The sequence below is a fragment of the Rattus rattus genome, chromosome 3 (genome assembly GCF_011064425.1).
Source record: "Rattus rattus isolate New Zealand chromosome 3, Rrattus_CSIRO_v1, whole genome shotgun sequence".
NCBI lineage: Eukaryota > Metazoa > Chordata > Mammalia > Rodentia > Muridae > Rattus > Rattus rattus.
In genome coordinates, this window is record NC_046156.1 from 220,884,986 (window position 1) to 220,902,249 (window position 17,264).

The 17,264-nt window shown below is 39.2% G+C and overlaps 1 protein-coding gene across 1 annotated transcript in view; it reads left to right on the top strand.

Annotated features, from left to right (window-relative positions):
• Positions 1 to 17,264, top strand: part of Fam81b (family with sequence similarity 81 member B) — a 98,643-nt gene that overhangs the window by 40,420 nt on the left and 40,959 nt on the right. The window contains exon 5 of the mRNA XM_032899113.1: positions 3,121 to 3,239. Coding sequence (XP_032755004.1) covers positions 3,121 to 3,239 — 119 coding nt within the window. The remainder of the gene's footprint in view (positions 1 to 3,120; positions 3,240 to 17,264) is intronic.

Genomic DNA, 17,264 nt, shown 5'->3' on the forward strand with positions numbered 1-17,264 from the left:
CCCTGAGATTTCACCTCACACCAGTGAGAATGGCTAAGATCAAAAACTCAGGTGACAGTAGATGCTGACGAGGATGAGGAGAAAGAGGAACACTCCTCCATTGTTGGTGGGATTGCAGACCGGTACAACCATTTTGGAAATCAGTCTGGAGGTTCCTCAGAAAATTGGACATTAAACTGCCTGAGGATCCAGCTATACCTCTCTTGGGCATATACACACAAGATGCCCCAACATATAAAAGAGACACGTGCTCTACTTTGTTCATAGCAGCCTTATTTATAATAGCCAGAAGCTGGAAAGAACCCAGATGCCTTTCAACAGAGGAATGGATACAGAAAATGTGGTACATCTACACAATGGAATATTACTCAGCTATCAAAAACAATGACTTTATGAAATTCGTAGGCAAATGGTTGGAACTGGAAAATATCATCCTGAGTGAGGTAACCCAATCACAGAAAAACACACATGGTATGCCCTAATTGATAAGTGGCCCAAATGCTTGAATTACCCTAGATGCCTAGAACACATGAAACTCAAGACGGATGATCAAAATGTGAATGCTTCACTCCTGCTTTAAAAGGGGAACAAGAATACCCTTGGCAGGGAAGAGAGAGGCAAAGATTAAAACAGAGACTGAAGGGACACCCATTCAGAGCCTGCCCCACATGTGGCCCATGCATATACAGCCACCCAATTAGACAAGATGGATGAAGCAAAGAAGTGCAGGCCAACAGGAGCCGGATGTAGATCTCTCCCGAGAGACACAGCCAGAATACAGTAAACACAGAGGCGAATGCCAGCAGCAAACCATTGAATTGAGAATCAGAGAAAGAACTGGAAGAGCTTAAAGGGGCTCGAGACCCCATATGTACAACAATGCCAAGAAACCAGAGCTTCCAGGGACTAAGCCACTACCTAAAGATTATACATGGACTGACCCTGGACTCTGAAGTCATAGGTAGCAATGAATATCCTAGTAAGAGCACCAGTGGAAGGGAAGCCCTGGGTCCTGCTAAGACTGAACCCCCAGTGAACTAGATTGTGGGGGGGAGGGCGGCAAGGGGGGGGAGGATGGTGAGGGGAACACCCATAAGGAAGGGGAGGTGGAGGGGGATGTTTGCCCGGATACCGGGAAAGGGAATAACACTCGAAATGTAAATAAGAAATACTCAAGTTAATTAAAAAAAAAAAAAAGAATATCTAGGGGCTTCCCTTTTATATCTTAACAGATACAAAGCAGAGCAGAGTAGCTGCATAAAGCCAGTTAAGTAAGTAAATAAGTAAGTAAGTAAGTAAGTAAGTAAGTAAGTAAGTAAGTAAATATATGGTGTGTATTTTTAGGAAGTATTGCAAATTTCATATGCCTGCAAAGTCTCTCATTGGAAAGACAGCAAGATAAAGCAAAATGGACAAATTATTTGGGCATGAAGTGGTATCTCTGAAATAAATTAAAAAAAAAAACACAATTTCAAATTTAAAAAAAAAAGTTTGAACCCTATTTGAGTCCAGTTTGTGCTGCCCATATACTCAAGGACATGAGGTGGCCATGGCCTTACAGAAAACTGACCATCCTCGCCCAGAGTCCTCCTCTAGTCTGTGTCTGATATTCAGGTTTTCTGTGCTCCTCAATTTTCCTAGTCCACCAGATTAAGAAATGGGAAAAATGTATATAGATGGTCTTTTTCATTCCTAGCACTCACTTTTTAAAACTCCTTTTGATTTGTAAAGTTCATCAAATTTAAGCACAGTTCAGGCATTGTTCAGATGTAACCAAACTCAAACTTGGTTTTTCCAAAGTACTGTACTTTTTTTTTCTCAACTAAATGTTTTGTGTATCAGTGTACACTAAAGGTGTTTGTCAACTAAAACATGAGTTTTAATAGGTAGGCATACTTTTTTTCATTTTTTAAGTTAATTGTTACAATTTGGTGTGAAATGGTTGTAAAAGCACTATTCCCAGCACACCAACTTGGTACTATAGGGAAACGCCAGGATACAGTTTAGATGTGACTAATTAGGGATGTAATCTGAAAGAATATATGACATAAGTTTTTCATAATCACCATAAAATGAGAGTACACCCTCTTCAAAATGATGTCTAGCTTGGGTTTTGTCTCCTCCATTATTTGGTAACTCCTTTTGTACTTCTTCCATATATATATTAAGAAGCTTCCATACTACTGGGTGTCCATAGGACCCTCAAATGTCCCCTAGCATTATTTGTACTTCCCCTATATTCCCTTCCTAACCCTACTTGCCTCCTTTATACTTAACAGTCCTGTGTCAGTGAGAGATTTTTCCTAGACTCTCTAGACCCCTTCTCTACCCCTAAACTGGGTTATATGAATTATCACATGACTATTGAGCATTTACAAACTCTCCACATGTAAGAGAACACACACATATTTGTCTTTTGGGGTCCGAGTTGACTCCCTCTATTTACCTGAGAATTTTATGATTTTGTTTATTTAACACCTGAACAATATTCCATTTTGTAAAGGTTCCACATATTCATTACCCATTCATCTGTTGGTGAACATCTAGGTGGTTTCCTCTTTTTGGCTATCATGAATAGAGGAGCAATGACCATGGATGAGCAGGTGTCTCTGTGCTAGGATACAGAGTTCTTTGGGTACATGCCCAAGACTGATACAGCTGAATCTTAAGGAACTGTTCCCAACCTGCTGAAGAACTGCCATACAGACTGACATAGTAGATGCCAATATTTTTAAATCAAGAGATAAAAGCCTGGTGTTCTGGCTAATGTTCAAAAATTATTGAGAGCTCACTTCCCCTGGCATTGAACTGAATTGCATCAGCTTCCCCCACTTACATCAAAATTCAAAAATTCAATTCTCTCTCTCTCTCTCTCTCTCTCTCTCTCTCTCTCTCTCTCTCTCTCTCTTTCTCTCCCTCCCTCCCTCCCTCCCTCCCTCCCCCCTCTGTGTGTGTGTGTCTTTGTGTTTTTCTCTCTGTCTCTCTGTCTCTGTGTCTCTCTTTTCTTTCTCTATCCCTCTTTCTCATTCCATCTGTTTAACTAGTTTTATATGGATTTCAGTGATGTTCTTTTATCACGATTATTTGGAAACTAATGATGATCTTACCTCAAAATTACAGCTCCTAGAAGACCAAATAAGAATCCGAGACCAGGTGGCCACAGGAACTAATTTTGCAGTGCAGGATCTAAACATCAAACACATACAAGGAGTTGGAGACCTTCGGGGAAGAGTAGCCAGGTGAGAAGCATGTTTAACTCAGGTTTCCTGGATAGCTGTTGTCTACTGAATATCTCTCAGAAGAATTTTACATTTTAAAAAGTGAGTTATCATTACATCAAGCTAAGTGGGTGACCTGTAGTTGAGAAAGTGTCTCAAAAAGTTGAAAGTCTGATGCTCATTGTCAGTTCCATGAACCCTTATGTAGAATACCCACTTGTCTTTTTTTTCTACTAGAAGTTACCACAGTCTTGTCTTTACAGCCTTCTCCTGCCCAGATGCCAACAGTTATACTCAGAACACCCACATAAAGACACAAAATCACCGTGCGTGGTAGTTCTGGGAAATAAAGTACTTACAATATGCAGTGATTGCATACAAGTCAGCCAAACAGAAAACATTTTGAATAATATCTTGCCTGATATTTAAATCATTAATAGTTCATGAATCGGACAAACAATCTATAGATAATGACAATTGTGGAAACACTGATGGACACATCAGAAGTTGGGGAATGGCAATGGCTGGACTGCCTTTACAGGCATACAGAAATTACTCGAGATTGGCTTACTATGGTTAAATTCCATCTCTACATCTTCTGCTCAACTCTGTTTTCTTGTTCCTTGAATTTTCCACCTTCATCTTCTATGTCCCAAATGTGCAAATCACCAGATGAGAATTGAATGGCTGACATCTAAGTCAAACGTCTTAGTCCATCTATGCAGCTATCACAAAAGAACCAGACACTCAAGGGTGTCTCAGTTTCAGAGACTGGGAAGTCAATACTCCAGGATAATAATGCATTCCATTGTCTTGGGAGGGCTGCATCTTCCAGGGGGATAAACAATGTCATCGTGTGTCAGACACCTGAAGACTTCCATAAGGCCATGAATTCTATTCATCTGGGAGGTGCTTCCTCCATTGAGATGCCTCACCTCCTAATTTTATCATACTGACAGCACTTGGACACAAAGTTAAGCCAGAGAATTCTATGATATGTATTTCATCACTTAAATAAAATGCAGTTAGCTAAGCCTGGTGTCATATGCTTTTCTTTCATCCCAGTACTCAGGAGTGAGAAGCAGGTGGAACTCTGAGTTTGAGACCAGCCAGGTCTACATAGTGAGTTTTATGACAGCCAGGCTACTTCAAAAGACCCAATTGCAAAACAAAAACAAAAACAAAAACAACTCATTTGACTCAGTCATCATTTACCATATGCCAGGATAAGATTCACAACACATCCCTTCTCAGTAGTTCTTCACTGTCCATCAGGCAAAACCAGCTCTATCATCAGCTTACCAGCAATGAGGGTAATACTGTCCTGAAAGCCTGGTGTCCTGAGTTAAATATGTTTCTTCTCACCTGGCTTAGAAATCAGACTGAGCAGAAGAGGCTGCTCAAGGAGGCAAGACTCAAGACAGACTCTGAAGTATTGGTAGTAATGAGCCAAGAAGAGCTGGAAAAGACCCTTCATACAGGAAAGGTGTGGAGAAGAGAGTAAAGGAAAGGTCTGCTGGGCATGTTCCAAGCCTGCCCATGGGAACATTGTTCCAATATGTATTCAAGGAAAGATGGGAGATAATGCTGAAGAAACAATAAAATTTGAAAAGGAGGAACCTTGTGGGCCAAAGTAAAGTGTTTGAACTTCATGTGGAAGGCTATAAATAGCTATAAGAGGATTCTAGGTAAGGTAATGGTATATTAAGTGGCATTCTAATAATATCTCAATTGATGGTACAAATAGAAAGAGGGTTTAGAAATCAGAAGCATTCTTTTGCAACAGCGCAGGCTAGAGGTGTGTGGGGCCTGAACTAAGTCATTAGCCTTGGCTGTTCAGTGCAGAGGACAGACATAGAAAAAGAGAATCTATGGAATTACTCAATAAATTAACATTAATTATGACTGAGAAATGCATGTCAAAGTTTTAGCAAACACCCAAAATTTTGATCTGGGGTCTGATTGAATACCTGCTATCACCCCATTACTTGGCAGAGGAACAAAACATGAAATGAGAAATGGGTAGAACAAATAAGCAGACGGTTCCTTGGTCCCACAAGTGTGCCATCTGAAAAGCCTGTGGGGTCTTAGGCAGATGAGCATGGTGCTCAGAGGGAAGCTGGAGGGGTAGAGGTAGGAGAGAAACCTTGGATTTTTGTAGTCCTCCAACACAAATAACTTTGTATACTAGGAAAGACTGTAGAGTTCTGAACTGTTGCTTTGTTCCTTAAAAATTCAATACTGATTAGGAAATAATACTCATAGTTAGAAAGTCATCAAAGAAAAATTTACTAATAATCCAGAGACTTAGTAGATAAAAACAATATTTAGATATCATTCTACATTTATTAGACAATATCTGATACATGCAAAAATAATTTTTAGATTTGGGCGAGTTATAAAAAACATAATAAGGTAAACATGAATGAACCTATGACCTTACTTAATATTATTTGAAAAACATAAGCAACGAACGATTCCTTTTGAATAAAATATGATTTGGTTTAGTTTGGTGGTGTACTGATAACATTTAAATGTTTATTATCCCTTTCTTATAAATTCTATTTTGTTTATAAGGCAAAGAGCAAATGAATTCAAAGTAACTAAGGGCCTGAGAGATGGTTCAATGGGTATAAGTGTTCTCAGAGTAAGCCTAGAGACCTAAGTTCAATTCCCAAACCCAGAGTGGAAGGGGAGGACTGATTACTTAATCTCCACAGATGAGCATTGGCACATGTCTCACACACACACACACACACACACACACACACACACACTGACACACACACACACACTGACACACATTGTACACACTGACAGATACACACACTGAGAACATACACATCTACTGACACACATACTCACACACTGACATACATACACACTGAAACACACACATACACACACAGTTTTTTTAAAAGTAACACAGAGACCAATAGAGTAACACCAAGAAGATGTGACATTCTTTTTCTTTTTGCTCTAATTTAATTTATTTTTAAATATTTTTTGGTATAGAAGTCAAATCTCAGGGACTGTTCCCAGGCTAACCACACTCTCTATCTACTACTGAACTTCATCCCTCTCTATCCCCTTCTGGCTCTATTTCTTAATGTCTTTCTGTCTCTCTGTCTCTCTCTCTCTCTCTGTCTCCCTCTGTCTCTCTCTGTGTTGAAACAGAGTACTGCTGAAGAGAATACTGCTGACTGAGGAGAGCTGAAATTACTAATTTCTCACTTGCTCCTCTAAGGACCTGGATGTACTGGTCCTTGTCAGTAGATACCACTGTCCCCAATATTTCCTTATTCTTTTTATGGGACTTTTTATTTATATTTCAAATGTTATCCCCTTTCCCACACCCAACAACCCACTCCTTCTGGCCTCCCAGCTCTGAGATTCCCCTACATTGGGGGATCCAGCCTTGGCAGGATCAAGGACTTCTCCTCCCTTTAGTGCCCAACAATGCCATTCTCTGCTACATATGCAGCTGGAGCCATGGGTCTGTCCATGTGTACTTTTTGGATGGTGGTTTAGTTCTTGGGAGCTCTGGTTGGTTGGTATTGTTGCTCTTATGGTGTTGCAAACCCCTTTAGCTCCTTCAATCCTTTCTCTAACTCCTCCAATGGGGACCCCATTCTCAGTTTACTGGTTGGCTATGAGCATTCACCTTTGTATTTCTCATGCTCTGTCAGAACCTCTCAGGAGGCAGCTATATCAGGCTCCTATCAGCATGTACTTCTTGGCATCACAATATTGTCTGAGTTTGGTGGCTGTAAGTATTTGGGCTGTATATCCCAGGTTTTGCAGTCTCTAAATGACCGTTCCTTCTGTCTCTGCTCCAAAGTTTGTCTCCCTATCTCCTCCTTTGTATATTTTGTTCCCCATTTTAAGAAGGACTGAAGCTTCCCCACATTGGCCATCCTTCTTCTTGAGCTTCATGTGGTCTGTGGATTGTATCTTCGGTAATTCGAACTATTGGGCTAATATCCACTTATCAGTGAGTACATACCATGTGTGGTTTTTTGTTTTTTTGTTGTTGTTGTTGTTGTTTTGTTTTTTTGTTTTGTTTTGTTTTGTTTTTTGTGGTTGGGTTACCTCACTCAGGATGATATTTTTTAGTTACATCCATTTGCCTAAGAATTTCATGAAGTCATTATTTTTAATAGCTGAGTAGTAATCCATTGTATAAATGTACCATATTTTCTGTATCCACTTCTCTATCAAGGGACATCTGGGTTCTTTCCAGCTTCTGGCTTTATAAATAAGACTACTATGAATATAGTGGAGCATGTGCCTTTGTTATATGTTGGAGCATCTTTTACTTATATGAACTGGAATAGTATAGCTGCGTCCTCAGGTGGTACTATGTCCAATTTTCTGAGAAACCTCCAAACTGATTTCCACAGTGGTTGTACCAGCTTGCAATCCTACCGAAAATGTAAAACTTTTCCTCTTTCTCCAAATCCTTGCCAGCATCTGTTATTACCTGAATATTTTGATCTTAGAGCCATTCTGACTGGTATGAGGTGGAACCTCAGGGTTGTTTGGATTTATGTTTTCCTGGTGACTAGGATGTTGAACATGTTTTTAGGTACTTTTCAGTCATTTGATATTCCTCAGCTGAGAATTCTTTGTTTAGCTCTGTACCCCATTTTTTAATAGGGTTATTTGGTTCTCTGGAGTCTAACTTCTTGAGTTTTTTTGGTAAATATTGGATATTAGCCCTCTATCTGATGTAGGATTGGCAAAGATCTTTTCCCAATCTGTTAGTTACTGTTTTGTCCTAATGACAGTGTCCTTTGCCTTACAGAAGCTTTACAGTTTTATGAGGTCCCATTTGTCAATTCTGGATCTTAGAGCATAAGCGATTGGTGTTCTGTTCAGAAAATTTTCCCCAGTGACCAGGTGTTTGAGGCTCTTCCCCACTTTTTCTCCTATTAGTTTGAGTGTATCTGGTTTTATGTGGAGGTTCTTGATCCACTTGGACCTGAGCTTTGTTCAGGGTGATAAGAATGGATTGATTTGCATCCTTGTACATACTGACCTCCAGTTGAAGCAGCACCATATGTTGAAAATGCTTTCTTTCTTCCACTGGATGGTTTTAGCTCCTTTGTCAAAGATCAAGTGACCATAGGTTTGTGGGTTTATTTCTGGGTCTTCAATCTGATTCCACTGATCTACCTGCCTTCTGTACCAATACCATGCATTTTTATCACAATCGCTCTGTAATACTGCTTGAGGTGAGAAATGGTGATTCCTCCCAGAAGTCCTCTATTGTTTAGGTTAGTTTTCACTGTCCTGGGTTTTTTGTTATTCCAAATGAGTTTGCAAATTGCTCTTTCTAACTCTATGAAGAATTGAGTTGGAATTTTGATGGGGATTGCATTGAATCTGTAGATTGCTTTTGGCAAGATGGCCATTTTTACTATATTAATCCTGCCAATCCACGAGCATGGGAGATCTTTCCATCTTCTGATATTTTCTTCAACTTCTTTCTTCAGAGACTTGAAGTTCTTGTCATAAAGATCTGTGACTTGCTTGGTTAGAGTCACACTGAGGTATTTTATGTTATTTGTGACTATTGTGAAGGGTATCATTTCCCTAATTTCTTTCTCAGACTATTTATCTTTTGAGTAGAGGAAGGCCACTAATTTGAATTAACTTTATACCCAGCCACATTGTTCAAGTTGTTTATCAGGCTTAGTAGTTCTCTGATGGAACTTTTGGGGTCACTTAAGTATACTATTATATCATCTGCAAATAGTAATATTTTGACTTCTTCCTTTCTAATTTGTATTACTTTGACCTCTGTTTGTTGTCTGATTGCTCTGGCTAGGCCTTCGAGTACTCTATTGAATTAGTGAGAGAGTGGGCAGCCTTGTTTAGTCTCTGATTTTAGTGGGATTGCTTCAAGATTCTCTCCATTCAGTTTGATGTCGGCTACTGGTTTGCTGTATATTACCTTTACTATGTTTAGATATGGGCATTGAATTCCTGATATTTCTAAGACTTTTAACATGAAGGGCTGTTGAATTTTGTCAAATGCTTTGTCAGCATCTAATGAAATGATCATGTGAGTTTTTTTCTTTTAGTTTGCTTATATAGTGGGTTATGTTGATGGATTTCTGTATATTGATCTTCCCTGCATCCCTGGGATGACGCCTACTTGATCATGATGGAAGATTGTTTTGATATGTTCTTAGATTCAGTTTGAAAGAATTTTATTGAGTGATTTTGCATCAATATTTATAAGGGAAATTGGTCTAAAGTTCTCTTTCTTTGTTGGATCTTTGTGTGGTTTAGGTAAAGTGTAATTGTAGCTTCATAGAAGGAATTGGGTAATGTTTCTTCTGTTTCTATTTTGTGAAATAGATTGGACAGTATTGGTGTTAGGTCTTGTATGAAAGTCTGATAGAATTCTGCACTAAACGCACCTGGTCCTGGGCTTTTTTTTTTTTTAAGTGTTTCTATTTCTTTAGGAGTTATGGGGTTGTTTAGATGGTTTATCTGATCCTGATTTAACCTTAGCACCTGGTATCTGTCTAGAAAATTGTCCATTTCATTCAAATTTTCCAGTTTTGTTAAATATAGGCTTTTATAGTAGTATCAGGTGATTTTTTTAAATTTCTTCAGTTTCTGTTGTTATGTCTCCCTTTTCATTTCTGACTTTGTTAATTTGGATACACTCTCTGTGCCCTCTGGTTAGTCTGGCTAAGGGTTTATCTATCTTGTTGATAATCTCAGCAAACCAGCTCCTGGTTTTGTTCGTTCTTTGTATAGTTCTTTTTGTTTCTACTTGGTTGATTTCAGCCCTGAGTGTGATTATTTCCTACAGTCTACTCCTCTTGGGTGTATTTGCTTCTTTTGTTCTAGAGCTTTTAGATGTTCTGACAAACTGCTAGTGTATGCTATCTTCAGTTTCTTTTCAGAGGCACTCAGAGCCATTAGTTTCGCTCTTAGCACTGCTTTCATTCTGTCCCATAATTTTGGGTATGTTATGCCTTCCTTTTCATTAAATTGCAAAACGTCTTTAATTTCTTTATTTCTTCCTTGACTGAGTAATCATTGAGTAGAGAATTGGTCAACTTCTATGTGTATCTGGACTTTCTGACATTTTTGTTGTTATTGAAGATCAGCCTTAGTCCATGGTGACCTGATAGGATGATCTCATATGATACAATCTTCTTGTATCTGTTGAGGCCTGTTTTGTGACTGATTATGTGGTCAATTTTAGATAGGTACCATGAGGTGCTGAGAAGAAGATAACTTCTTTCTTTTAGGTGAAATGTTTTATATGTATCTGTAAATCCATTTGGTTCATATCTTCTGTTAGTTTCTCTATGTCTCTGTTTAGTTTCTGTTTCCATGATCTGTCCATTGCTGAGAGTGGGGTGTTGAAGTCTCCCACTATTACTGTGTGTGGTACAGTGTGTGCTTTGAGCTTCAGTAAAATTTCTCTTATGAATGTAGGTGCCCTTGCATTTGGAGCATTGATATTTAGGATTGAGAGTTTATCTTGGTGGATTTTTTTCTTTGGTGAATATGAAGTGTCCTTCCTTATCTTTTTTGATAACTTTTGGCTGAAAGTTAATATTCTTTGATATTAGAATAACTATCTCGGCTTGTTTCTTGGGACCATTTTCTTGGAAAATTGTTCTCTAGCTTTTAAGTCTGAGGTAGTGTTAGTCTTTGTCACTGAGGTGTATTTCCTATATGCAGCAAAATGCTGGGCCCTCTTTACATATCCAGTCTGCTAGTATATGTCTTTTTATTGGGGAATTGAGTCCATTGATGTTATGAGGTATTAAGGAATAGTGATTGTTGTTTCCAGTTATTTTTGTTCTTAGAGGTGGAATTATGTTTGTGTGACTCTCTCTTTTTGGGTGTCTTACAAGAAGATTACTTTCTAGAGTATAGTTTCCCTCCTTGTGTTGGAGTTTTTCATCTATTATCCTTTGTAGGGCTGGATTTAGAGAAAGATATTGTGTAAATTTTTTTTTGTCATGGAATATCTTTGTTTTGTCATCCATGTTAATTAAGAGTTTTTACTGAATATAGTAAGCTGGGCTGTCATTTGTGTTGTCTTAGGGTCTGTATGACATCTGCCCAAGATCTTCTGGCTTTCACAGTCTCTGATGAGAAGTCTGGTGTAATTCTGATAGGTCTGCCTGTATATGTTACTTGACCTTTTAACCTTACTGCTTTTAATATTCTTTCTTTGTTTTGTGCATTTGGTGTTTTGACTATTATGTGACGGGATGAGTTTCTTTTCTAGTCCAATCTATTTGAAGTTCTGTAGGCTTCTTGAATGTTTATGGGCATCTCTTTTTTTAGGTTAGGGAAGTTTTCTTCTGTAATTTTGTTGAAGACATTTATGGGCCCATTAAGTTGGGAATCTTTGCTCTCTTTTGTACCAATTATCCTTCGGTTTGATCTTCTCATTGTGTCCTAGATTTCCTGGATGTTTTGGGTTAGGAGCTTTTTGCGTTTTACATTTTCCTTGCAGATTGTGTCAATGTTTTCTATGGTATCTTCTGCCCCTGAGTTTCTCTCTTCTATCTCTTGTATTCTGTTGGTGATACTTGTGTCTATGACTCCTGATCTCTTTCCTAGGTTTTCTCTCTCCAGGTTTGTGTCACTTTGTGATTTCTTTATTGTTTTTGCTTCCATTTTTAGATCCTGGATGGTTTTGTTCAATTCCTTCACCTGTTTAGTTGTGTTTTCCTGTAATTCTTTAAGGGATTTTTATGTTTCCTCTTTAAGGGCTTTTACTTGTTTGCCTGTGTTGTCCTGTATTTATTTAAAGGAGTTATTTATGTCCTTCTGAAAGTCTTCTATCATTATCATGAGATGTGATTTTAAATACAAATCTTGCTTTTCCAGTGTGTTTGGATATCCAGTATTTGCTTTGGTAGGAGAATTGGGCTCTGACATTGCCAAGTAGTCTTAGTTTCTGTTGCTTAGGTTCTTATCCTTGCCTCTCATCATCTTGTTATCTCTGGTTTTAGCTGGTCTTGCTGTCTCTGACACTGACTTGACCCTCTTGTAAATCTGTTTCAGCACAGAGGCTGGTTTTCTTCAAAGGAGATCCGGGTACAGAGAGCTGTGTCACAGGGTCAGCTCTGGTTGCAGGCAGAAACCAGAAGGATCCTGTCTCTGACTGCTCCTCAGTTCCTGTGTCCAAAGGGCTCCTAGAGGGTTGTTCTTGGGCCAGGAATGTGTGCAGAAGTGGTGATCTCTCCTGAGCTCTCAGGACTGTCTGCAGTTCTGAGAGTCCTGCTTTCTCCACCATGGAGTTTGGGTACAGAGAGCTGTGGGACTGGGTCAGCTCTGGTACAGGAGAAAACAAAAGGATCCTATCCCAGATTGTTTCTGGGTTCTGATATCCTGATGGCTCTAGGCGAGTTCCTTGGAGCAGAAGTGGTGGTCTTTCCTCTGCTCTCAGGTTTGTCAGCATCCTGGAGACTAGCTTTCAGCTCTGGGTGCAGGCTTTTATCCCTGACTCCTCCTAAGTTCCTGTGTCCAGAGGGCTCCATGTGGATTCCTCTTGGGCCTGTAATGTATGCAGAAGTGGTTTGTCTCCCCTGAGCTGTCGCGATTATCTGCACTTCTGAGAGTCCGGCTTTCTCCCCCACCACGGGATTTGGGTACAGGGAGCTGTGGTACTCAGTCAGCTCCAGGCACAGTTGGAAACTAGAAGGATCCTGTCCCAGACTGCTCCTTGTTTCCTATGTACAGAGGACAGCAGGTGGGTCCCTTGGAGCACAAGTGGTGGTCTTACCTCTGCTCTCAGGTGTGTCCTCCAATACTTTCTGAGCTTTCATCCTCAATCTTAAGTAGTATCATCAGGAAAAGGTCTTGTTTCTCCTTGAAATGTCTATTATTAGTGGATAATTCTGAAGTCTATTTGGTTGTCTGAAACAAACCATGGCTAGAATTCATCAAACTTAGATTTGCCTTCCCTGTACTACCTGGATTTTTGTGGTTTTTGCCAGAAAAAAAAAAGACTAATGGACAAGGCAAGGCATCTATCTTGATAACTGCCTTTCCACATGCAGTAATTTTAATTCTAATTAGCATTTTGCCATATGTGAAATTAAGTTAATTATTTCAACATAAATCTTAGCAAGCCCTTTGCTGTTCTTAAATGAGCCTCAAAATTTAAGTTTAATATTTAGTACTTAGTTAAAGTTCTAATTCCTTGGATTTTCACTTCTCCCTGACCCAAATGTTTGGGTAATTTAAAAGCTCATACTTCTTTGAAATGAGTTTCTCACTGTGGCACAGCCTCCATTTGATATCTCTCCTCTGGCAGATTGATCCTGAGTCTAAAACAAATAAAGGTGAGTGTACATGGGGCACCCACAGGAATGGGCATAGCTTATAACTTGAGGCAGCAGCAGCCCATGTGTGGCCAACCCATTGCCATGCTTGGTTTATTAGGACTACAAAGAAAACTTGTATTTTAAAAACAATGTTAAATTATGTTGATTTGTGATTAAAAGCAATAATCATGAACTTACTTTGAGAATAAAAGTTGAGAGAGAAGGAGTCAGTCTATACTGGACAAAATGAAGACATTTTCCTCACCCCACTTTTAAGATATCTCAGTGCAAAAAAAAAAAAAAAAAAAAGGAAAAAAAAAAAAAAGAAACCTTTCACTTTTAACATAATGTGGAGTTTGTCACAGGTGTTGGTTAGCGATTTCCTCCAAACTGAAGAATTCCCTGCTGAATGGATGGATAGATGGATAGATAGATAGATAGATAGATAGATAGATAGATAGATAGATAGACAGACAGACAGATGATAGATAACAGAGAGAAAGATAAATTATAGATAGATGATTGATAGATAGATAGATAGATAGATAGATAGATAGATAGATAGATAGATAGATAGATGGTAGTTAGATATCAGATAGATTATAGATAGATAGATAGATAGATAGATAGATAGATAGATAGATAGATAGATAGATAGATAGGTAGGTAGGTAGGTAGGTAGATAGATAGATAGATAGATAGATAGATAGATAGATAGATAGACCAAAAGACTGGGGAATATACTTCATGAGCATAATTGCCCAGAAATAGAAAGCAAGACAACCCAAACGTCTCCCAGTTTCAAAGAAACTGAGAGAAATGAAAGACTTGTGAACTTATATGTGACCCTGTCTAAAGGTGACACACAAATTCTTTTCACACATAAATCTACAATGAAGTTATTTTTCTCTTTAAAGTGTGAACCCATTAACATGAGGGATATCAGTGAGTTTTAGAGTTATAAAATAGAAGAGCATGTGGAAATGGCCTTGGAAAGCTTAATCATCACACTTTTAAATCTCTATATCAAAAGCAGAGTGCTATGGGTCAGAGGTCTCTAAAGACATCTAGCTTTGTTATTAGAGAGGGTAAGGAGAGACAGAGTTGGGTCCTACTGTTCAGGACTCACCTGTGGAAGATACCTCATTAACATCCATGAGATACCTGAAGCAGCTTGGTTTTATCCTACATTATCTGTAACTTTCTTAGTTGATAGAGCAAAATCAAATTTTAACTATGAAAATGTACTTAAGTTACATGAATGTAGAATGTTCCTGAGGAGAATAGAGTGCTACCTACCAGATTTGGATAGAAGAAAGTCTTAGCCAAGTCACTTTTCCACAGATGAGAAGGAAACAGGCTCCATCAAAAGAAGGTGTGCCTTTGCCCTTCTAGACAAAATAAAAATGAAAGAAAAATACGATCATAAGTCATTCTTCTATGTATGTGAGAGCAGACAGCCGCCTATAAAAACTTAAGTATCTGTGTATCCTGCATGTTTGAGCTCTCCTATTAAAATAAGAAAAACAAAATATGACTAAGCAAGAAATAAAGGAAGGATGGGATAGCAGCATCAAAATGTATAATGAAAATGCAATAACTAAAAATTCCAGTTATAGAACACAATTCAAGTACCATACATTTTGACATTTTAGAAGAGCAAATCATTTATAGAAATGCTGAAGGAGCAGATATGTAAGTCTATTTTATCTTCCCCGCTTGCTTGGGGACGTATGGCAACAGATGATGTCTAAAGTTGAGATGGCAAGTGTAAAAAGCCAGTAATTCCAGTCTACTGTGGCTTTTGAAGTACCTTATTTTAGAAATAAATATCTCCTGTAGTAAAGAAGTACACAGCCAGCCTGTGGGCTCTAGATCTGCAGACTCTATGTCTACAAAGGCAGCCGGCCTCAGACAACATGGTTTATAATGGGCTTCAGTTAGTAAAATTATCCTGGAAAATGGTGGGCACAAAGAACAGCCCCAGGGAATAAAAAGCACTGCTCTCAGAAGCCTCTGGTCAACCTTGGATTTCAAAATATGTGGGGTTAGACTTTGTTCAGAAGGATGTCAGGAATTGCTGTCAGATTGGTACATAGAGTTGCCAAGCCCATGTCCATGCTCTCAGAGTGCCAGGGAGTGTCTAGATAATTCACACTCACCACGACCTCCTGTCCTTAAATAGCTTCCATAAGTAATAATATTGGGAGAGCTGCTTAGAATCCTGGAGGTTGAGCAGGCAGCATTTCAGAAGACATATGCACATATTTGCAAAAATGTCTAGCATCTCCTAGTAGTATGGATTAAAAATTATGTATCTGTTACAATGCATCAGTTTAACATCATTGGCCACTGAACTACTTCTTTTTCAGTGTGGAAAATCAAAACTCATAAGTGTTAAGAAATTCATTCCAGATCACAAACCTAAGAAGTAGTAGACATAAGGCTCAAAGCCTGGTCTATTTGACACCAGCGTCTTAGTCAGCAGCCTGCATTGTGCACTCCAGCTATCCCAGAGTATGGGAAGTAAGGTAAGGGTGGCAGAAGAGGACAGGAAGTAGTGAAAGCAGCAGCAACTCCTGCATAGTCTAGTGGGTTGTATGGATTCACATGAGAACATTCTAACAAATCAAAAACAGAGGTGCCATTCCAACAATTGTAGATTCTATACACAACTCTGGACAACAGTTTTTGAACATGACATGAGTGCATAGCATATTGTTCTTGTTCTTGATCATACTGACTCCTAATTTTCTCCCCTATAGCCTCTTGGCTTCCAAACATAGCCTTTCTTCACAGAATGCTCTGCAAGATTACTATCTTAATTCACTTTTGGTTCCAAAAGGATTTTTTTTCATCTTTTTTTCTTTGTTCTTATTTTTTAATGGACATTTTATTTATTTACATTCAAATGTGATCACCTTTCACTGTTACCCCTCCACAAACCCTGTACCCTATGCCCCCTCCCCCTGCTAATATGAGGGTGCTCCCAAACCCACGCACACATTCCCACCTCACTATTCTGGCATTCTCCTACACTGGGGAATAGAGCCTTCACAAGACCAAGGGCCTCTCCTCCAACTGATGCCAGATAAGGCCATCTGCTACATAAGCAGCTGGAGCCATGGGTCCCTCCATGTATACTCTTGGGTTAGTGGTTTATTCCCTGGAAGCTCTGAGGAGTCTGGTTGGTTGATAATGTTTTTCCTATGGGGTAGCAAACCCCTTCAGCTCCTCCAGTCCTTTCCCTAACTTCTCCATTGAGGTCCTCATGCTCAGTTAATGGTTGGTTGCTAGCATCTGCATCCATGAATTGTCAGGCTCTGGCAGTTCCTCTCAGGAGACAGCCACATCAGGCTCCTGTCAGCAAGCAATTCTTACCATCCATAATATTGTCTGGGTTTGGTGTCTGTATATGAGATGGATCCCCAGGTGGGACAGTCTCAGGATGGCCTTTCCTTCAGTCTCTGCTCCACACTTTCTCTCTGTATTTCCTATAGACAGAAGCAATTCTGGATTAAAAATTTGGAGATAAGTAGGTAGCCCTATTGCCCAACCAGGGGCCTTACCTAACCTTTGGATATGGTCTCCATAGGTTGTCCCTGGCCTTTGTTGAACATTTCAGCTAATCTAATCCCTGTTGAATTCTGGGAGCCTCTTGCTTTCTGGCATCTGGGACTGTCAGTTGGCTACTCCCAGTTTCCCATCCATAATTTATACATAA